The 22795-nt window shown below is 43.1% G+C and overlaps 1 protein-coding gene across 9 annotated transcripts in view; it reads left to right on the forward strand.

The window, feature by feature from the left end:
- SEC11A (SEC11 homolog A, signal peptidase complex subunit) overlaps positions 1 to 19553 on the forward strand; it is a 70619-nt gene extending 51066 nt beyond the window's left edge. For 8 of the 9 annotated variants that reach the window (XM_047863878.1, XM_047863871.1, XM_047863870.1 and 5 more), the window contains 4 exons: positions 5288 to 5437; positions 12217 to 12336; positions 18562 to 18619; positions 19029 to 19553. In XM_047863878.1, coding sequence (XP_047719834.1) covers positions 5288 to 5437; positions 12217 to 12336; positions 18562 to 18619; positions 19029 to 19079 — 379 coding nt within the window. In that variant the 3' untranslated portion in view covers positions 19080 to 19553. Of the gene's footprint in view, positions 1 to 5287; positions 5438 to 12216; positions 12337 to 12852; positions 13565 to 18561; positions 18620 to 19028 lie in introns of those variants that run through there. The other variant, XM_047863880.1, reaches the window with a different exon arrangement.
- The last annotated feature ends 3242 nt before the right edge of the window (positions 19554 to 22795 follow it).

The following is a 22795-nucleotide window of genomic DNA, read 5'->3' on the forward strand; positions in this document are numbered from 1 at the left end:
ATAGTACTGATTTTTTTTCCACCGTTCCTCCTTCTCTACCCTCGTATTCATACTCTAGTGCTTTAAAAAAAAAAAAAAAACTAATTTAGTAACTAACTCCTTCTGGGAGAATTACCACTTGGTTGTTGAATTGAATCATTATAGTTCTGTCTTACTTGGGGTTTAATTATGTAAGCTGTTTTCAAGTCTTTTCTGGAGATAATGGTGTGTTAATATGAAATAAATCACTAATGTGTAAATTCTAGGTACTAGTACATTACTGTTAACAAGATCAATTTGATTCCTTCATTGTCATATTAGGATATATGAATTTCAGGGGCGCCTGGGCGGCTCAGTCAGTTAAGTGTCCGACTTTGGCTCAGGTCATGATCTTGCGGTCCGTGAGTTTGAGCCCCACATTGGGCTCTGTGCTGATAGCTCAGAGCCTGGAGCCTGCTTCGGATTCTGTGCCTCCTTCTCTCCCTGCACTTCCCCCACTTGCTCTCTCTCTCTCTCTCTCTCTCTCTCTCCCAAAAATAAATAAACATTAAAGAAAACTTTAAAAGAAAGAAAAGGATGTACAAATTTCAGCAACAAGTGGTTCCAGCACCAGGGCGCTGGGTCTCCACTGTCTCACTCTTACCTTACTTGCTCTTACGCATACCTTTGTTCTGTGTTTCTTAACAGTCACACGGAACTGTAATTCTAGAGATCCAAAGGCATGGATTTTATTAGCTGGGAAAGCATTTAATGTACTAGTCTGGGAGTATAGAGACTTCGCCCCAAGTTCCCAGACAGTTTTAGACTCAGTGGAGAGCTTCAGTTTCAAACACTGACAGGAGAAACCACACTAATTGGCGCTGTGGGGAAAAGATGTAGAGAGAGAGCCCGGGGAGGCTTCTTTTCGAGAGTCTTCTGGGATTCTTTCGTATTGAGTTCCCTTCAGTGGAGCTGCTTAAGGACAGTCTCATGACCCTTAAAATGGAGATGTTGGATGAACAGGGGATTCAACTAAGGCCCTGCTCGACACAGTGGTGGTCCTGCAGCTAGAAAATTTGTAATATCATTTGGGGCTTAATATTATTATTTTTTTTTTAACGTTTATTTATTTTTGAGACAGAGAGAGACAGAGCATGAACGGGGGAGGGGCAGAGAGAGACGGAGACACAGAATCGGAAACAGGCTCCAGGCTCCGAGCCATCAGCCCAGAGCCCGACGCGGGGCTCGAACTAACGGACCGCGAGATCGTGACCTGGCTGAAGTCGGACGCTTAACCGACTGCGCCACCCAGGCGCCCCTCATTTGGGGCTTAAAAGTGGCATTGGGATAAGTTATTTTGCAGCGAGGTTTATTTATATACTAAGCTTTTCCGATTACCAGTGTGAAATAAGGAAAGGAAATTAAAAGAGACCAGGTCCTATTGGAAGAGAATTTGATCAAGGCTGGAAGGAACAGTCACTAGAGAAAGGTCATGTATGTGATTGGGTGGCCAAGTAAAAGCAGGTGGCCCAGGTTTCATGTAACTTCGAGGAATATAATTTTTACGTGGAACCAAATATGCCTCAAAGGACTCAGGCTAACCGAGAACCCGCCTTTAAGACTTTTGTGAAGTCATTGGGGATAAAGACAAATAACTTTTCTTTGTTAATAATTTTTTATTTATTTTTTAAATTCCAATATAATTAACACGCAGTGTTATGTTAGTTTCAGGTGAAGACAAATACTTTCATTAACTGAGTTTCAGGGAACTTTCAAAACTTTTTTTCCCCTTTAATAGAGCTGAAGTCCATTTTAAAATATTTCAGTGGTTTATATATAACTTTTTATAAAGTTTATGATTGATGTATTAAATTTTTTTTAATGTTTATTTCTGAGACAGAGAGAGACAGAGCACAAGTGGGGGAGGGGCAGAGAGAGGGGGTGACACAGAATCCAAAGCAGGCTCCAGGCTCTGGGTTGTCAGCACAGAGCCCGACGCGGGGCTCGAACCCACGAGCTGTGAGATCATGACCTGAGCCGAAGTCTAGATTTCTAGATTTTTCTCTCTGATATCTAGACTTGTTTTCACCCTACCCTGGACATCTCCATCTGAATGTTGACCAGGCACTTGAAACTCCACGTAATAAAAGTAAAATTCATCTCCTTTCCCACACACCTGTTCTTCTTCCCCCTGTTTCTGTGACCGTCACTGCCATCTGCTCCATTGCCATTGTTGAAAACCCCGGAGTCATCCTTGCACACCCTTTTCTGTCATATCCGATTGGCCATCAAATTTGTTGTTTTCCCTCTCTCTTCTACTCTTTTATAATTGTCTCCCCTGCTGTTGTTCTATTTCAGGCCCTCAGCATTTCCTGCCTGGGCTGTTGTGGTGACCTTTAAAAATATGCTTTTATAATCAGAAAAAGTTAACATATTTTCATTGTATGAAACATTGAAAACACAAAGAATCTAGATGACGTGAAGTCACCGTAGTTTGGGATATAATGAATATTACCATTTTAGTCTCTTTTTTCATGTATATTACTTCCTACATAATTGAAGTAATTCTGTATGTGCATCCTTTTCTTTATTTGTCCCCTTGTGATTCTCCCGTGTCCATATTTTTTTTTTTTTAATTTTTTTTTCAACGTTTATTTATTTTTGGGACCGAGAGAGACAGAGCATGAACGGGGGAGGGGCAGAGAGAATGGGAGACACAGAATCGGAAACAGGCTCCAGGCTCTGAGCCATCAGCCCAGAGCCCGACGCGGGGCTCAAACTCACGGACCGCGAGATCGTGACCTGGCTGAAGTCAGATGCTCAACCGACTGCGCCACCCAGGCGCCCCTCCCGTGTCCATATTTTTAGTAACACTTTTAATGGTTGCCAAGTAATAGTTTGGACGACTGGTCTCCCAGTCTACCTTCTGGTCTTTTCTAGTTTACTCATTATTTCAGTAAATATTTGAATGTCCTGGGGCGCCTGGATGGCTCAGTTGGTTAGGCATCCGACTTCGGCTCAGGTTATGATCTCACCATTCGTGGGTTCGAGCCCTGCATCAGGCTCTGTGCTGACAGCTCAGAGCCTGCAGCCTGCTTCCGATTCTGTGTCTCCCTTTCTCTAACCCTCCCCCACTCACATTCTGTCTCTTTGTCTCTCTCTCAAAAATAAACATTAAAAAAATTAATATTTAAATATCCTTTACTCTGTAGCTTCTGAAGTGATGTTTCTTTTTTTTTTTAATTTTTTTTTAATGTTTATTTATTTTTGAGACAGAGAGAGACAGAGCATGAGCAGGGAAGGGGCAGAGAGAGAGGGAGACACAGAATCAGAAGCAGGCTCCAGGCGCCGAGCTGTCAGCACAGAGCCCGACGCGGGGCTCGAACTCACGAACTGTGAGATCATGACCTGAGCCGAAGTCGGCCGCTTAACCGACTGAGCCACCCAGGTGCCCCAGAAGTGACGTTTCTTAAATGCAGTATGATTATAATACTCCCTAAAATTCTAGTGTGGTTCAGAGGCAGTTTAGCACAGTGAGAGTAGATTCTGTTGGACTCCCTGTTCAAATCTCCTCTTTATAATTTTTTTGGCTGATAACTTTCTACTTTTCTTAGCCTCAATCTCTTTATCTATAAAGTTGGGGTAATAATAATATCTAAATCAGGGGCGCCTGGGTGGCTCCATCGGTTGAGCATACAGCTTTGGCTCAGGTCATGATCTCACAGTTCGTGGGTTCAAGACCACATTGGGCTCTGTGCTGACAGCTCAGAGCCTGGAGCCTGCTTCAGATTCTGTGTCTCCCTCTCTCTTTGCCCCTCCCCCACTCATTCTCTCTCTCTCTCTCTCTCTCTCAAAAAAAAATAAGTGTTAAAAAATTTAATAAAAAATATCTACATCATAGAGTTGTTCTGAAGATTATTTAAAAGAAACAGAATAGCACTTTGTATACAGTAAATGCTCAATAAAAATGAACTATTAAACCATAGCAACTCAGCTTTATTCTGTTTTATTTATATAATTTTCAAGCAAGGTTTTATTTGAACAAAGGATGTCACTGATTTTAAAAAGCAATCAGTAAAACCTTGAAACTACATGTCTAGAATACTTTCTCTAACGTTTTCACCAAACACCTGTCCTGTCTTCTGCCTGAACATCTGAAAAAGGGAACACTCATAAGGTTCCCCTGAGGAACCTTAACAAAAGTGTTGAGAATAAACATGTCCCGGAAAATCCATGTACGTAGCGGTTCCCAGATTTTACTATACGTTGGAATCACCTGGGGTCTTTACAGAATACTGCTGCCTGCCTCCCATTCCCAGGGATTCTGCTTTATATTGGCCAGAGATACGACCTAGAGTGTGGAATTTTTTTAAAAGTTCCCCGGGTGATTCTAATATGCAGCAAAGTTTGGGAACCACTGCTATATTCTCTTATGAGGTCCCAGAATCTCCATAAAGACATGTTTGGACTTTGTCATTATTCTTATATTAGATTTTAATCCTTATCTATTTTTCTCTTACTAAATCTATTGTTACTGAGCACTGGAGTTCGAGTTTCAGAAAATAATACTGATGGGCTATTTCTTCATAGCAAGAAAAGGTTCGTTAATTAGTACAAATATCATAGGACCTTTGAAGAACTTGGTACAGGGTGGACCAGAGGAGAGGTGAGAAGACGCTCTAGAAGTTTGTCTTCACTAATCACCATGGCATTGAATCCTTTACTCGTTTCTGAAATTCTTAGACAAAAATCCCTGCTCTTGTTCTTGGTTTTCTTTCTTGTGTCTCTTTTTAAAATAAATAAGTGGAGAACAGAAGCATTATCTTTGTAGCTGACTGTTCTTTGACTTGATGGGCTGTTTTTCCTTCTAAATGGGTCGAAACCGTAAGGTCATCTTGGTCTATATCTTTATAAATGGCAGAAGATGACCCAGTTCTCATTTGAATATATTTTGAATAATGTTTAGCGTTTTCAGATGAGGTGGGAATAAGGGCAGTGTTTATAAAGTTCATTCTTTTATATTCCATTTGTCACTTGAAATTTTAAAAGGTTAAGGAATTAGTAACATTGCCCTTTTCAAGATTTAAGCTCCTTTGAATAGTAATGCTTGAAATGGATCTAGTTAGTAAAGGCTAAAAACTAAAGAAAGCTTTGTGTAACTCATTAGTCCTTGGAAACCATATTTTGAGAGTATACATTGATGTTGATATATTTGTTAAGGTATTGAGTATATTCCAAGGGTGGTACTTTTGATTGTTTTGTTGAGTATCTAATTTTGAAAGTAATTTTAATCTCACACTTTCTTTTTACTAACTTCTTTCCCTCATAGTGGCAGCATGGAACCTGCATTTCATAGAGGAGATCTTCTCTTTTTAACAAACCGAGTTGAAGATCCCATCCGAGTGGGAGAAATTGTTGTTTTTAGGATAGAAGGAAGAGAGATTCCTATAGTTCATCGAGTCTTGAAGATTCATGAAAAGTATGTGCAAACTATATTTTCTCTGTTTTAAAATGTTTTCATGTTTTAGTGTTTTGAGTATTTAATTTTGATGGCCTGAAGATTAAGAAGTGTAGGGAGCACCTACGTACTTCTTCCAGTCCATTTTTATGAACACCTGAAGGTTTGGTAGACATTTGGAAAACTAAGTAATTTATTAATTCATTTATCTCTCTGAAGTTTTTTCTGGAAGTTTTTCTTGGTTGCCTTTTTTTTTTTTTTTTTAATTTTTTTTTTTTTTTTTTTTCAACGTTTATTTATTTTTGGGACAGAGAGAGACAGAGCATGAATGGGGGAGGGGCAGAGAGAGAGAGGGAGACACAGAATCGGAAACAGGCTCCAGGCTCTGAGCCATCAGCCCAGAGCCTGACGCGGGGCTCGAACTCCCGGACCGAGAGATCGTGACCTGGCTGAAGTCGGACACTTAACTGACTGCGCCACCCAGGCGCCCCTTGGTTGCCTTTTACTTCACAATCAGATCCATAGCCCTGTATATCATCCCCCAGAGCACATGACATAACAGATGGTCCCAAATAGAATCTTCTTTTTTTTTTTTAATGTTTATTTTCGAGAGAGAGAGAGCACGCAAGCACAGGAGGGGCAGAGAGAGAGGACGACACAGAATCCGAAGCAGGCTCCAGACTCTGAGCTGTCAGCACAGAGCCCGACACGGGACTTGTACTCACAAACCGCGAGATCATGACCCGAGCCGAAGTCGGATGCTTAACCCACTGAGCCACCCAGGCACCCCCCCAAAATAGAATTTTCTAATGTAATTGATGAAGTAGCCCTCCTTAATCTTTTGAAAAAAAATCTTTAAGGCAATCTAATAGACAATGTCTAACAAGAATAAATTTATCAACTTTTTCAAATTCCAAAGAAACTTTCTGAAATATAATTACTCTTTTAAACATAGACCCTTCTTGCATTTCAGAATTAGAACGGGGTGGGGTGGGGGGCACCTGGGTGGCTCAGTCGGTTAAGCATTGACTTGAGCTCAGGTCATGATCTCACAGTTCGTGAGTTCAAGCCCCGCGTCTGTGCTGACAGCTCCGAGCCTGGAGCCTGCTTCAGATTTTGTGTCTTCCTCTCTGTCTGACCCTCTCCCACCCTCACTCTGTCTCTCTCTCTCTCTCTCTCTGTCTCTCAAAAATAAATAAACATTAAAATTAAAAAAAATTTTTTTTAAAGATTTAGAATTAGAAACGACATATGTAAAACCTTTAGAATCACCTGGAGGTAGAGGTGGGGCATAACAATGAGCAAAAAACTTTACCTCTCTTGGTGGGCTTCTTTATCTGTAATATTAAGAGGTTTTGGAAGATGAATTACAAGATCTGTGAGTTCTGAGCCTGTGCTTCCCTGTCCAGCTCTGTATTCCTCACCCCCTCCCTTCTAAATCTATGGTACTTCTAGCTTAGGAATCATTCAGGAGGGAAGGAAAGAAAAAAATGAAGGAAAAAGTAGGTGTCCTGGAGGACACACAGAGGACAAGTAGAATGGTGAGCAGGTGATTTAGGCTCTTGGGAATGAGGGGGAGCCCTAAAGAAATATTATCTTATTCTTACCCCACCCTCTAGGGTAATTTTTTTCTCCACTTAAAGAAGAAGGACCTGGGGCGCCTGGGTGGCACAGTCGGTTAAGCGTCCGACTTCAGTCAGGTCACGATCTCGTGGTCCGTGAGTTCGAGCCCCGCGTCGGGCTCTGGGCTGATGGCTCAGAGCCTGGAACCTGCTTCCGATTCTGTGTCTCCCTCTCTCTCTGCCCCTCCCCCGTTCATGCTCTGTCTCTCTCTGTCCCAAAAAATAAATAAATGTTGAAAAAAAAAAAAAAGAAGAAGAAGGACCTGTCAACTGTTGCTTTTCGACAATCCCCTAAACATTCTAGTTTAAGAGAATTCCTTCTTCACTGATGAAATGAAGATCTGACTGCTCTTTTTTTTCAAACTTCAGTCTGTATTTTGAAAGATTATAATTTTAAAACAGCATTCTGCTATTGACTAGAAAGGAATGACTGAATTTTTTTAGAAATTTAGTTTGGGGGCGCCTGGGTGGCTCAGTCACTTAAGCGTCCGACTTCGGCTCAGGTCGTGATCTCACGGCTCATGGGTTCAAGCCTGTGTCAGGTTCACGCTGATAGTGCAGAACCTGCTTGGGATTCTGTCTCTCTCTCTGCTCCTCCCCCTCTTGGGTTTTCTCTCTCTCAAAATAAATTTTAAAAATTAAAAAAATAACTTTAGTGTGGAATTACGAAGGTTTATTCCGTACAGGTAGTGTTTTCCAGAGTCTCAGAGTTAATTTGCGGCGTTTGTTCTTAGCGTTGCCTTTTGTAAGCAAAGCAGAACCAACTGAACTTAGCAGAGAAAATCAAATTAAACTCAGGCCCTGCTTTGGGTAGAGCAAAATTTGTCCATTTTCATATGCAGTCCCTCAAAATTGATTGAGTTTTTTTATTTTAAACAGTTCATCTTGTTTTAGGACAGGTTCATTGACAGATATTACATCAATTGCAGTCCTTAAAGTTTAAAAATAATTTTAACAGAATGCTGAATATTTTAAGGTTGGTGATTCATTTTGGATTCTGGAGATGCCTCCAAGTTGAAGTCCTGTTTAGATAACAGATCCAGCTAATATTCTGAAGCTTCCAATTTCCTTTTTTCTTTTGGGGAGACTAAAATACTGATTGTGATAATCATTTAAATATTTTTCTTAAATTTTTTTTTTTTTTTTTTTTTTTTGAGAGAGAGACAGAGCGGGAGTGACAGAGGGGCAGAAAGAGAGAGGGAGACACAGAATCCAAGGCAGGCTGTAGGCTCTGAGCTGATGGCACAGAGCCCAACGTGGGGCTCAAACTCCCGAACTGGCAGATCATGACCTGAGCCAAAGTTGGATGCTCAACCGATTGAGCCACCTGGGCACCCTGTTAATCGTTTGATTTAATAGTGTTAATACTGTTATTAAATGTGGGACCAAATGACACCAGAATGGATTGTTTGTGGTAAATGTGCCCTGAACCTTTTCAGGCTGATTTTTGTACTGTTACTCATTTCTTTCATCCCAACATTATTTTAAGAAATAAAATCCTGGGGCACCTGGGTGGTTCAGTCGGTTAAGCATCCAACTTCAGCTCAGGTCACGATCTCGTGGTCCGTGAGTTCGAGCCCCGCGTCGGGCTCTGGGCTGATGGCTCAGAGCCTGGAGCCTGCTTCCGATTCTGTGTCTCCCTCTCTCTCTGCCCCTCCCCGTTCATGCTCTGTCTCTCTCTGTCTCAAAAATAAATAAAAACGTTAAAAAAATAATAATAATAAAATAAAATAAAATCCTGAGCTTTGAGAAGGATAGAGGTGAGAATTGTTCAGCTGACCTCTTTCTTTTATCTCATTCCTCCTTCTCCACCTGCTCCTTGTGTGCTGTGCCTTTGTAAATTTGTAAATATCATATAAAGCTCTTTTTTTTCATATATTGACTCTCCGTCTTGTGAACACTCTTATTACATGTATACACACGATCCTGTATAAATTTAGGAAAGACAGCAAACAAAATCACCTGTAACCCTAGCACCCGGAGAGAATGTCAAATTTGGAGTCATCTTCTCTTTGTGTTATAAACACACATTTTCTCCCCCGTACAGCACTGGGATCTACTCTACTATCTTTTGTAATGTGATGATCTCATGAACATATGGTGGAATATACTGGTGTTACCCCGTATGCAAAGAATCCCTAAACTAAAAGACCAGCTGGCCAAGTACCGCTTAATATGTTGGTATTGGGTCCATGAATTTGAATCCGTTCTTTGTGCCCTGCGTAGTTCTTCCCTAGCCCTACCTGTTCTCGGGATGACACGAACCGCGTGCGCCGAGCTGTGTGACCGGGCAGTGGGAAAGCACACATAAGCCAGTGCGCTGCTGAGCTCAGGCAGGAACTCTTGTAAAAAACGTTAAGAAACTTCCAGTATTTAGAATAGAAGGTCGTTTGGAAAATAGCGTGTTGCGAAAAGGTGGTCGGTGGTGGTCTTTGAAGACTCCGCCACCTCCCGCGTTGACTGTGATTACTGTGTCTTAATCAAGCGAAACGAGGGGGGTTCTCACGCCTCATTCCTGCACGAGGGCTGGGAGATACGCTTGCTGAGGCAAACGGTGCCACAGCTCTTCTTTGAATACCCCTCTCTCCCCCTACTCTTCTCTTGTTTTCCATTTTCTTCCAGGTTACATGAGTCCCGAAAGAGCTAGCTCGTAATGATGGTTGTGTTTCCATGTAAAGAGGTGACACTGCTTTTAATTATCATCAGTCGACTTAATTCTCTTGAACAGTTCCTCATGTTAGCCTGTTAGTCGCCCTGAATGCTTATGTTTTTCTCACATACAAATTCCCACTCTGTCTTATTTCGTAGCGTACTCTCATGCGCATTTAGCGAGTGTAGCCTATTACAGAAGGTATAATTTGATGATGTTGAATACCGGCGTGTGGTCAGGTGTTCGGAAGGAGAAATTTTTGCAGTTGGGACGACGAGCTTTGCTTTTTCTGTGCAGAGAGATTGTTTTGCACCCCTTTGGCTTCTGGGGTCTTTTTCTTATCTAGAAAGTGATTCAGTCCCCCGCCCCAGCATCACGGTATTAGGCTGGTTGAATTCAGCCGCACACACACCAAGCTCCTCGGAGAGACAGCATGCTAACTATTCGGTCCCTGTGCTAGTGAGGGACAAGCCTCCGCGACTGTGTCTCCGGTCAGTGTTTGGGCCCGTGAGCCGTGAGGCGCTGGAGTGAGTCTTGACGGCCAGTGGGTCAGGAGCCAGCCGCCACCACTCCCATCAGGTCGAAGGGGACCCCTGCTTTTCAAGACCCCTCCAGCAGTCCCTGCGGACGGCACCTTGGACCCGGGAGCTCGGGTCTGTTTGTGTGTTTTGTTGGTAAGTTGGGTCTTTCAGAAGAGCCCGCATCTGCTGTAGCATCCCTTTCCTTTCCTGGGGAGCTTTCCCGTTCCGCCGTTCTCCTTTCCTCGAACTTGACTTTACTCCTCTGCCTCTGTGGGCTTGCTGCTGTTTTCGTGGTTGAGTGGACTCTTCCTTTCTGCGCTCCCGACTTTGACTCTTGCGACGGCCCCTCTCAGCACCTGCCTTCTTTCACTTTCCAGATTGTTTCAGACATTCTTTCGCTCACCGACTTGTCAGCTACACGTTATTTTTTTTCTCTGTATATATTTGCATTTTTTCTAACCAGAATCTCATTTTTAGCATGTCTGTTTGCACTTAACTAGTTTTGGTGTTTTGCAGCACCTTCCAATTTAGTTTCATCTGCACATTTAGTGTCTAGTAAGCTAGTTTTTGGCTTAGCGTCTAAGTGGCTATCAGTCAATAGGAGGCTGAGGCTAATTTTCTTCTTTCTAATACAGTAGTTAACTCACTTGAATTAATTTTAAGATAGTCTTTATCAAACTGTGAAATGTACTTTGCTTTCAATTAAATTTTAAAATTAGTGGCAACCTCCTGTTCTTTAGCAGAATTAAACTAATAATTCCCTGATCAAGTAAAATGCTTTTCCTATAAACCCTGACATGTAAAAGCAATGTATGTTTGTTGGAGAAAGAAATAGAAGAAAAAGGTAAGCTAAAGAAAGCCATAGATGGCCACTGCTTTTACCTTGGGTATATCACTTCAGATCTCTTTTATATCGTTTGTTTTTTTTTTTCTTTCGTTTTATTTTTTAAATGTGGAGCATTTCTGGGGCTCCCGGCTGGCTCAGTCAGTGAATCCAAGGGTCGTGAATCCAAGCCCCACATTGAGTGTGGAGCCTACTTAAAACTAAAATTAAAATTAATTAATTAATTATGGAGACTGTCTAATGTGCGCAGAAGTATACAACACTGTATAATGAACTCCCATGTACCTGTCAGCTAGTCCCAGTAATTACTAATCTGTGGTCAGTTCGGCCCCACCTACACTACCTCTTCCCACTGTCCTGCCTGTGTGACTTAAATCAGATCCTAATGTCATGTCGTGTCATATGTACATATTTTAGCAAGTGTCTATAAAGCATAAGCAATGAGCTTTTAAAAAACGTAACTACAGTCAGCATGGTTATACCCCAAAAAGGAACAACTGTATGTTTGCATCATTATGTGTCCAGTCTTTGTTCAGATTCCCAATTGTGTCATAACTTTTTTTTTTTTAGCAGTTTGTTTGACTTTTTGATTCAAATAAGGTCCTCGGTTGCAGTTGGCTTATATGCTATGGCTTTATAGTCTCTTACATTTAACCTGTAAATTCTTTCTCCTGCTTCCTTTGTCCCTCACAGCTTGTTGAAGAAAGTCGGTTATTCTGTAGTTTCCCCTACTGGTTACTGCCGATTATGTCCTGTGAGGTAGTTTAATGTGTTCCTTTGCTCTTTGTGTTTACAGAAAATTGGTGGCTTGTGTTTATTTTAATATTTTTATGAGACTATACTGTCGATGCTATTATGTAATCTTTTCTTCATGTAATAAAATTTGTATGATCTTCCAGTGTCATTAACTGTCCTTGTATAACGTCGTTCTCAATGCTTGCTTATTTCAACTCCTGAATGTTAGACCTTAGCCTGTTTCCAGTTTTTCCCTCTCGTAAACACAGTTGTGAACATCCTTTTAGCTACATAGGTAATTATTTTGATATTAGGAATGACGGTCAAATACCACGGCTCCATTGGCGATTTAGTTAACAAAAGCAGATTTGGTGCTTGCAGATGGCATGAAGGTATTTGATAATTTGGGTCTCCCGTACTCTTTTAAGGCAAAATGGACATATCAAGTTTTTGACCAAAGGAGATAATAATGCGGTTGATGACCGAGGCCTCTATAAACAAGGACAACACTGGCTGGAGAAGAAGGATGTCGTGGGGAGAGCGAGGGGGTGAGTACAGAGGGAGGCGTTTATTGAGATATCCGTGTCACATGAGACGTGGCCCTCTTTCCAGTCGTCTGATCACACACAATTGAGTGTAATGTTTTGATGCTGGTTTTACCAAATCACCCTGTGTCCTTTGAAAAAGTATTCTTAGACTACATCTACAACTTGAGGTACATTGCTCCAGAGGGGAGGAAATGGGGTCCAGTGAAAGAATATTAGTGATGAGATGATGATTGGGGTGACAGTTTTAAAAATTCATCTTTCATTTAATTTGTTCAAGAAACATTACTGGACAGCTCCCATGTACTCTGATGTCTACACTGTCTAGTCTCTGGGGGTCCAGAGCAGTGTTCATCCTGCTTCATGAAACGTATTTCTTAAGTAGTTTCTTAAGTCAGCAACTTAAAGTATCCATCTAGATTAATTTTGTCATGTTTATTTCATGCTGTTTTATTTCTAGTCTTAAAACCATTGAGGTCAACTGAAATTAAAAAGTTATATGAAGCCTGTTTATTTCAGATTTTATCAGGAGAACAGATCAGTGGAGGACAGGAATTGTAAGTTGTTGATGTGAGGACATACGGAATTGTTACTACCCTCATGTTATTAATAGTATTAACGATAACTCACATTTACCAGGGCTTACTATGTGCCAGAGACTCATTCTAAAATCTTTACAAGTATTACCTCATTTTAACCTCAGAGCAACCCTAATATTTCCATTCTACAGATGAGGAAACACAGACAAGTTAGGCTGCTTATCCAAGGCCACGCTGACGATGGGAGGCGTCTGGCCAACTCTCGAACCCACCCTCTGGACCATCCCACCAAAAGTCCTGGCATAATGCTTCTGAAGTGGATAGCTGCCGGTTCTCACTATTTAGATGACCCATGGGGCTCTGACCCCTGTCAGAACGTCCCCTCCTTCTATAGACACTGGGTTCACAGTGATTCCGCTGGAGATCAGCCACCACGCTGAGGAGTTCCCTTCCCACAGAGAACGCAGCGTGAGAGAGCTGCCTCAGCTGTAGCGTGAGAGGTGTTGGTTTGGGGCCAGAGAGATTGGAGCAGCACAAGCACTGGTGTGTTTTGTCTCTTGTAAAGCTGTTTGTGTGCATGCCTCCAGTTCGAGGGAACTCCTTTTCCTATGTTGGAGCTAAGTATACCTTTTTTTAAAAAAGATTTTATTTACTTTTAAGTAATCTCTACACCCGGGGCGCCTGGGTGGCTCAGTCGGTTAAGCGGCCGACTTCGGCTCAGGTCGTGATCTCACGGTTCGTGGGCTCGAGCCCCGCATCAGGCTCTGTGCTGACGGCTCGGAGCCTGGAGCCTGCTTCGAATTCTCTGTCTCCGTCTCTCTTTCTCTGCCCCTCCCTCACTCACACTCTCTCTCTCTCTCTCTCTCAAAAAATAAACATTTTAAAACATGCTTTAATTAATCTCTACACCAACATAGGGCTTGAACTCACAACTCTGAGATCAAGAATCGCCTGCTTCACCGACTGAACCAATCAGGTACCCCTACACATGCTTAAAGTAGGTCTTTCTGAAGAATTTTTTTAAAATCTTTATATACAGTGTTATTTCTAAAATCCCAACATTGAGGGGCACCTGGCTAGTTCGGAGATTACTTAAAAGAGATTAAAGAGATTACTTAAAAGTACAATCTTTTTTTAATTTTACTTATTTATTTTTTAAGTAGGCTCTGTGCTCAGCATGAGCCCAACACAAGGCTTGAACTCGTGACACTGAAATCCAGAGCCAGACGCTCAACTGACTGAGCCACCCAGGCTCCCCCAAAAAAGACAACCTTTAAAAAAATAAAATAAAATCCCAACATTGAAAATACGGACCTTTTTGTAGCTTTTAATTAAGAAAAGTAATAGCCTGGCAATTTCTGAACTAAATAACTTTCCACCAAGTATACACATCTGGGACACAGCAGGCGCACAGACCCTTAGCTGTACAGATTTACTTGGCGTTGATTATACTGACACCTTGACACAGTGGGCAGGGCACCGCCTTTTGTGGAAATTTGTTTATAAAACACTAAACTGATAATTCAAAGTCAGACTGTACCCAAACCTTGAGGATAACTTTTTTTCAGGTCAGTCAGTGACTGGTGCAAATGTCTTTATGCAATTAAAAAAAAAAAAAAAAAAAAAAAAAATTTTTTTTTTTTCAAATAGTTGCCCAGTAAAAAGTTGTACGCTGAGGCCTAAGGCCCTAAATAAAAAGGTAAATCACTTTTATTGAGATAGAATTCACATATATTAGAAAATAAAGTTCACCCTGTAGAAGTGCGCAGCTCAGTGGGTTTTATTATATCCACAAAGTTACACAGCCGTCACCACTGTCTAATCTCAGAGCCCGGCCACACTCCCAAAAGAAAACTCCATACTCCTCGGCAGCCAGTCCCTGTCCCCTTTCCCCGCAGCCCCTGGCAACCGCTAATCTACTTTGTGTCTCAATGCATCGCCTGTTCTGAATGTTTTATGTAAACCGAATCTTACAATATGTGGTCTTCGTTTATGTCTGGCTTCTCTCACCTAGCAGAATGTTTTCAAGCCTTATTCATGTTATAACATGTAATGAAAACAACGCATAGAAAGTGAAACTAATACTGAACCAACCAAGTATCTAGTAGGAGTGATTTCTGCCTAAATTCAGGATGTTGAAAAACACAAGAGGACCTTCGCCGTAAGAGTAGAGCAAGACAAAAGACAGGCAGAAGCTGAGCAGTGGGATGTAGTGACAATGAAGAGAGACATAAACAGAAAGGAGCAGAGTGATTTAGCTCTCGGTTCACTAAAGTCAGTTTTAAGGACGAGGCTTTTCAAATGTACTTTTTCCTTAACTCGAAACGTCATTCTGGGGTAGAAACAATGACCCTTTTAAAGTCAGCTCCCAGATAGAGACCTCCCTTTTGACAGCTGACAGAATCATTTTCTCCCGAGTGTGAGCAGCTAGTTCGTCCCTCCCCAGCACCTCTGGTCCCAGGAACCCCAGGGACATGTGTTTATCCGTCCTCTACCTCCTGGTTGTTAACCTGGCACCAGCCGCTCTTGGAGGTGGCTTTCTGGGCGGCACTTGTCTCACTTCTTTTAAACCTTCTTCTGCTTATTATCAACTCAGCCTGAGCAGAGTTTCTCTGAGCAGAGTAGGGAAACGTGCGCCTGATGTGAATTTAAGACGACCGAGAGGGGCGCCTGGGTGGCGCAGTCGGTTAAGCGTCCGACTTCAGCCAGGTCACGATCTCGCGGTCCGTGAGTTCGAGCCCCACGTCAGGCTCTGGGCTGATGGCTCGGAGCCTGGAGCCTGTTTCCGATTCTGCATCTCCCTCTCTCTCTGCCCCTCCCCCATTCATGCTCTGTCTCTATCTGTCCCAAAAATAAATTAAAAAAAAAACGTTGAAAAAAAAAAAATTTAAGACGACCGAGAATGGTAGCGTTGTGCACTTGATCTGCACCTTTGGTGCCTCTGTCCGTGGAGGGAACCAGTGAGATGAAGAATGAAATCTTTTGTTTGACTTTGGGCTGCCTGACATATTATTTGCTTCCATTGCTCCTAAAGTCCAAGTTGCTGCCATTTCACTTGTGTTGGGGCAAGGAAAAAACCAGCCTTAGGGGGGAAAGACACTTCCACGGGTAACCCATAAACAGGCTGTATGATCACTGGGAGCCGAAAGCTCTTGGAGCATGGATAATGCGTGGAGGGAACAGCAAAAGTCTTGTCTGTGAGAATGGCTGCTGATTAATCATCAGACCAGAATAAGCAGCCTGGTCCTGGTTTAGTAGAAATCACAGGTGCTTTTATCGCATTTAGTCTGCATTTGACTGTGAGGCATCTGTCTTTCCATCCTTTTTTTTTTTGTAAGCTTATTTATTTATTCTGAGAGATACAGAGACAGTGTGAGTGGAGGAGGGGCAGAGGGAGAGGGAGAGCGAGAATCCCAACCAGGTTTCGTGCTGCCAGCATAGAGCCCGACGTGGGGCCCAAGCTCACGAAAACATGAGATCGTGGCCTGAGCCGAAACCAAGTCAGATGCTTAACCGACTGAGCCACCAGGCACCCCTGTCTTCACATTCTTAAATTAGATGATTCACCCCACAGAAAGCTATTGCTTTTATGAAGATGCTATAAATGAGACAAAATAATAACAGTTAAAACATTAAAAAGAAAAAATACGTATTAAAACTATAGAAAACCTGAATCTACCCTCCTGGAACTCAGCTCTGCCATCCTGGAGGGACTGTGAATTTTCAGCTCTTAGAGGTCCCAGGGGTTGAAACTAAAGCCTGGGCCCTAGGAGGGGTATTATTTGCCTCCACATGCCAGGTCCAGGCATCTCACTAGCTAGAACTGAGTCTCTGCTACCCGAGAGTGCAGAAGCACTATCTGGGCCCCACCCTCCATAGATGCTCTGACCCCACAAATCTGGGGAAGATCCACCACGTTTTAACAGGCTATCCACGTGATTCTGACAAGGAGACCTAGGTCTTAGGAAACACCAACTTATGGAATAAGAGTTTGGGAATGGGGAGAGAGAGGGATGGGTCTGGTAATGCTGCCAGGACGGGGTGAGGACCGGAGACAGGAAGTAAGAGGAGTTCTTCAAAGGAAGTGAAGTGCACCGAAGACAGAACTTCTGCTTTTCAAGCTTGCCTTAAGGCTTCGATAGGGAGGGGTGATGTCAGAGGTCGTTGCCCATTGTGCACCTTTGGCATGGTGCACAGTCCTGAATAGTAGAAGCATCTGGACTGTTTTAAAAAGTATGCAAAGTTCAGTCTCCACCTCAGTCCAGCCTCCCTTCTCTAGGACAGGCTCTGGGTCAGTATCATGGAGCCCACCCTGGAATAAAAGTGGAGGCGGTAAAACAGGAGGAGAAAGAAGAAAGCTGTTCATTTGCTAACTGCCATCTCCCTCCACGTTGACGGCCCCTGCTGACCTTTTCTTTCTCCCCTGAATTCTTAGGAAGTTGAGTATTTTGCATCGAGGGGAGAAGTGAAGTCCTGGAGCAAATGAGGTCTCCAAGGGAAAGGGGAAAAAAGAGGCCTGGACATGCAAACATTCAGTCGGGCAGTATTTACTAGATGCCCACGACCGGTGCAAGGTGTTATGTTTGGCCTTGAGGATACACTGGGGAGCAAGACTGGCATCGTTTTTGCGCTTACAGAGCTTAGAGTCTAGTAGGAGAGACAGACGCTATACAGCTAGTTGTGTAGCTAGTTACATAATAAAAAAAAACTGGGGGGCTCAGTCTGTTAAGCGTTCGACTCTTGATGTCAGCTCAGATCATGATCACGTGGTTCATGGATTCGAGCCCCATGTTGGGCTCAGCGCTGACCGTGCAGAGCCTGCTTGAGATTCTCTCTCACTCTGCCCGCCCCCCAAATAAATAAATAAACTTTAAAAATATTGTGGTAAAGACTTCAAAGGAAATATATCAGGTCTGTGAGGTTATTTAACAGTGGTTTTACCTAGTTTTCAGGGGATAAACTTTAGGGGCGAGGGGAAAGAAAGACTAGTGAAAAAACACCAAAGGGATAGCAGCCGAGAGGTAGGTAGAGAAATAGATTTGTGGTGTGTTAGAGAAACCACGGAGGAAGGGGTTTCAGGGAAAGTTTGTGGTCCTCAAAGTCCGCTTCTGCAGACATGTGAAGGAAGATGGTTGGTGAGACTGGTCTGCTGCATATGGTGATTTGAACTGTTCTGGGAAAAGGTTCAGGATTAAGAGAGCCAGAGTACGGGTGGCGAACAAATGAGAGGGTGCTGAAATCTTCAGTACTGTAATGGAGCTCTTTTGCTCTCTTTTTGGACATTTACTATGAAGTACCTTATAACAATCTGGCTGTGTTTGCCTTGTCTCCCCAGAGATGCTGACCACTCCCTGAAGGTTATGACCACAAACCCAGCCCCTAGCACTGAGTCCGCATGTGGCCTGAGAGCCACCATGTAGAGGCCTGAGACCTTAGATCTGGTTCTGGTTCTTGGCCACAGAAGCCATGGACCTCAAGCACGAGCATCTGTTTCCTCATCTATAAAATGGTGATATTCCTAACTTCCCTGTCACATGAGTGTTGAAAGGATCTTCTAGGACAGTCTGTGCGAATGGACTTTGTGAACTGAAAAATTAGTTTTCTGTGGAAGATAATTGAGAATATTTGGTTAATGAGAATGGCTGCTTGGGGAGTTCTGTGATGATCAGTTTTTTGTTTGTTTGTTTAGATTTGTTCCTTATATTGGGATTGTGACGATCCTCATGAATGACTACCCTAAATTTAAGGTAAGAGCCTACACTGTTTGTTTCATTAAAAATGTGATCTTTTGGGGCTCCTGGGTGGCTCAGTTGGTTGAGCGTCTGACTCCTGATTTCGGCTCAGCTCATGATCCCAGAGTAGTGGGATCGAGCCCCGCGTTGGGCTCTGTGCTGAGCATAGAGCCTACTTGAGATTTTCTCTGTCTCTGTCCCTCTGCCCCTCTCCCCACTCACACTCTCTCTCTTTTTTGCTCTCTAATAAATATGTATATATGATCTTTTGTTTAATTTTGGAAAACTGTTAAATGGATTACCAGCTAGTTGGATAATTTAGTAATTTATCGTGGCCACCAAGACCCGCTTATTCATGAACTCTGAGGACCTGTAAACTTTTAAAAGCTCCTCTGACTTGTGACGTTCTGTGTTTATTTTCCAGTACGCGGTACTCTTTTTGCTGGGTTTATTTGTGCTGGTCCATCGTGAGTAAGAAGTCTGCCTTGCTGTCCCCGGAAGATGCCGTACTTTTCGTTACTGAATGTTCGGAGTAGATACTGGTCTGTGATTGGTGGAGTGGAGAACGCTCATGTCGGCGCTTCTTGGTAGCAATGGTTTGCATTAGCTTCTGTTTCCACGCCAGGGTATGTGTGGGCGGGTGCACGGGCACCATGGCGCGCTCTCGAGGGGACTCTCAATCACAGGATTTCATATGTTGTCATTGTCACACTTTCACATTTTTGTACATCAGTGAATTTTTTATATTAAAAGGTTGAGCCAAAGCCCCCAGTGTTTGTATTTTGAAGCCAAGCTTCACTTCTAAAGTGCCTACAGAGTTCTGTAAATTCATGCAGCTCTGCACGAGTCTGAACCCGCCATTCCTCCCTATGAGGTGGGAATGGCGTAGACTGAGGTGGTCGTAAGTCTTAACTTTTCAAATTTTAAATAAAAGACTTTGCATATCGAACCCCTTATCCCTGACTTGTGTTTGTCGGGAAAGCTTTGCCTTCCTCTGCCGGTTCTTAGCACCCTTGGGGAGGTACAGACTTTGATGTGAACAGTCCTTCAGCTAAGAAGGTTGTCCTGATACCAACAACTGTTTCTTGTTTGTGTGTGTGTTTTGTTTTTGTTTTTGTGGAGCAGCAATGCCCGTTGACATTCGTAGGAAATCTCTTAGCCATGAAATTGATTCTTCACTGGGGTGTGATCCAGATGGGTAGAGACGCGGTTTGTGTTGCTGGAAGGTTCAGAAAACCCTCACTGTGCTGTAAAGGCTCCTGCCCTTTTCTTCACTTGAGACTCTTCAGCCCTTTCTACACGGTGGCAGTGTGTTTCGGCATCTGGAGGAAGCCAGAGGAAGGTGCTGGAGGCCAGGCATGCTCCTTGCTTTTTAAAAACTACTTTGCCTGAACCTGTTCTCTTAAGTGCCTGGCTTCGCTTTTCTCTGATGCAGACTTCAGGGAGGCAGGGTTTTAAAGCGGTGAATGCCAGGCCCGGTTGTGTTTTTCTTCTTCTAATATGGAGGCAGTTCGGGAAATGGCTAGCGTAGGGTAAGCCAGTGTGTTTTAAGTACAAAGTACTCTTGATTCTTTTTGTTCTCTTCTTGTATTAATGTGAAACCTGAAAGTAAGCAAATTTTCTGTGTGGGGTAAATGAGCAGGTTCCATTATTTGCTCAGCTGAAGTAGGAATCAGTCCACACTTTAATGCTGATGGAATTACCATTAAAAAACAGAGACAGTTTAAAAATCAGAACAGTTAATCTTCTGAAGCTCTCCCGTATAGGGAGTAGTGCCTTCCTAAATCCATTAACTAGGCTTTAGCCTTAAGACTTTGGACGTGGGCTCTTAGTGATCTCAGCCGAGTATGAAACTTGGCAGATCCCTGCTAACAAGTGCTTCTTTGAATCTGCCCGTGAAGCTTATATTGTCCTTAGGTTTTCTCCTGCGCCACGAGAATGTGGCAGCAGTCTCCTGTGTGCAGAACGGGAGGAAATTGCCATTCACTCCACTTCTTCCCTCCTGATCGCCCGCAGAGGACGGGGGTTAACTGCTTGGCCTGATTGCCCAGGCTCCGTTTCTGTAGCGTCCTCTTGGGGACTACCCTGGAGAAGCAGTGTGCTTCGCTGCCCCTGGGGTGCCTTGTGATCCTAGCTTGCCTGAGTGTAAGCATCCTCGTACTTGTATCCTCAGCTGTCCAGATATCTTCTCCGTACACGCTTACGCAGTTAAGACCGTAATATTTTCCTCATTTGCATATTTTCACACCCAGTTTTGTTTTTGCTCCTGTGCTGGATGCTCTTGTTGGAGGCAACAGCTGAATTTGTCTGCGAAGCAATCAAATCATTCAGGAATATTTGAATTACTCTACCAGCCAAAAATAAAGATTATTCTGGGAGAGAGGTTTTATGTTATCCGTTTGTATATTGTCTAGTTTAGTGCTAACACCTAAGACTGACTTAAAGCTGGGCAATTGTATTATCAGTCAGCATAATGTGTTCTAAAAGCTCTTCGAGAATGGCTGACACACCAGAGATGTTCATTTTGGTGTTTTATGGAATTGTAAGCTCTTTGAGATTTGGCTAGGCTAGCGGGCAGTTCGGAGGGCTTGCCCGTTGTGAGTGTCGGGGATCCAAGAGCCATCAAGATCAATAAAACTTCAAGTGAGAATTTGATCTTGGGGTTGCCTCTCGGCTGTGACTCACCCAACTGTCACCAGCCCAGCGAGGAATTCTCTACAAGTTATTCGCAAATACCTGTCCTCACTTCTGGCCCATGTCTCTTTGTTCCCTCTGGATGCTTCCACTTGATTGTCCCCTCTTTAAACTTAAGCTCATAGCCATTCCTGCAAACTCCCCCTCCAGATTTCACCTTTTCTTCGCAGGAGTGGTCACATAGATTTTTCATTTTCCCACCATATTTATTAGTCACTTAAAAGCCCTACATTTACCCCTGTCATTCCACTTCTCATTGCCATCACCTGAATCCAGAAACACAGTCAGTGGTTCCCTCTGCTTGGTGACTTTATGTCTCAGTGTCCCTGCCGCGTGCCAGTCTGTGCCTGTTCAAGATTATTTCCACTTGTTAATTAATTTTAGTGCCCCGTTTAAAAAGTGTCTCTTTTTGGACCATAAATGATGTGTAAGTTTGTGGACATGGCTGCAAGTTCCCCCATCAAATTGCAGGCTCCTCTAATACAGGGGCGCTGTTTTACAGACGCTGTACTGTGCTGTCCCAGTAACATCTAGTAGCTTGTTCTAAATGTTCGGCGTAACCATGCATTGGAGCCAGAGGCGGTAACTTAGGGCAGCATTATTGTTGAGCTGTTATTCTGGGGCAGAGCATATGAATCATTAAAGTGATTTGCACTTTCCTGTTATTTAGTCAGTACATTATCTTGTTCTTGCCAGATTTGAATCTGAAAACTTTCTCTCCCCGTGGTTCCATTTAAACAGCATGTTCTCTTTCTAGAATTTTTTATGTTAATCCTGTTTTCTTCCCTTTTGTGTTCGTCCTTGGACTCTTCCTGCATTTTCTTTCTCCGCGGGAGAAGCATTGGTGTTTGTCACCTTTCTTAAGGAGTTTGAGGCTTCTCAGAGAGCCTAGGCTGAGAGTAAAGGCTCTGTGACCTTTAAGTGCATATTTTGGTCATTTGTTCTCGTGTGTTACCAAGTCCATACAACCTGTAAGGACAATGTGTAGGGCTATCTCAGCATCTGAGGGCACCCTTCTTATGACATTTATCACTGTTGAGCTTCTGGAATGATCCAGCTGATTCTAGCCAGTTAAATGGATTGTCCACCTTCCTCAAGATGCCCCTGTCTGTCAGGACGGCCTATTCAGACTATTTTCTGGCAAAGTATATCTTTGTTAGCATTCTCCCTTACTAGAACTATAAGTAATACCAGATAGACTTTTAGAAATAAACAACAAATATGAGCCTTAACACACAAGTGTTGAGTCTGGGCATAGAAGGAATTCTCTGTAACTGAGAAATGTTCATTAAAGACTAGAATATGCAGGAATTATTTTAAAAAAAAATAGTGAAGGGGGTGCCTGGATGGCTCGGTCGGTTAGGCGTCCGACTTCGGCTCAGGTCATGATCTCACAGTTCGTGGGTTCGAGCCCCACATCCAGCTCTGTGCTAACAGCCTGGAGCCTGCTTCGGATTCTGTGTCTCCCTCTCTCTCTGTCCCTCCCCTGCTGGCACT

The sequence above is a fragment of the Prionailurus viverrinus genome, chromosome B3 (assembly GCF_022837055.1).
Source record: "Prionailurus viverrinus isolate Anna chromosome B3, UM_Priviv_1.0, whole genome shotgun sequence".
Classification (NCBI taxonomy): Eukaryota; Metazoa; Chordata; class Mammalia; order Carnivora; family Felidae; genus Prionailurus; species Prionailurus viverrinus.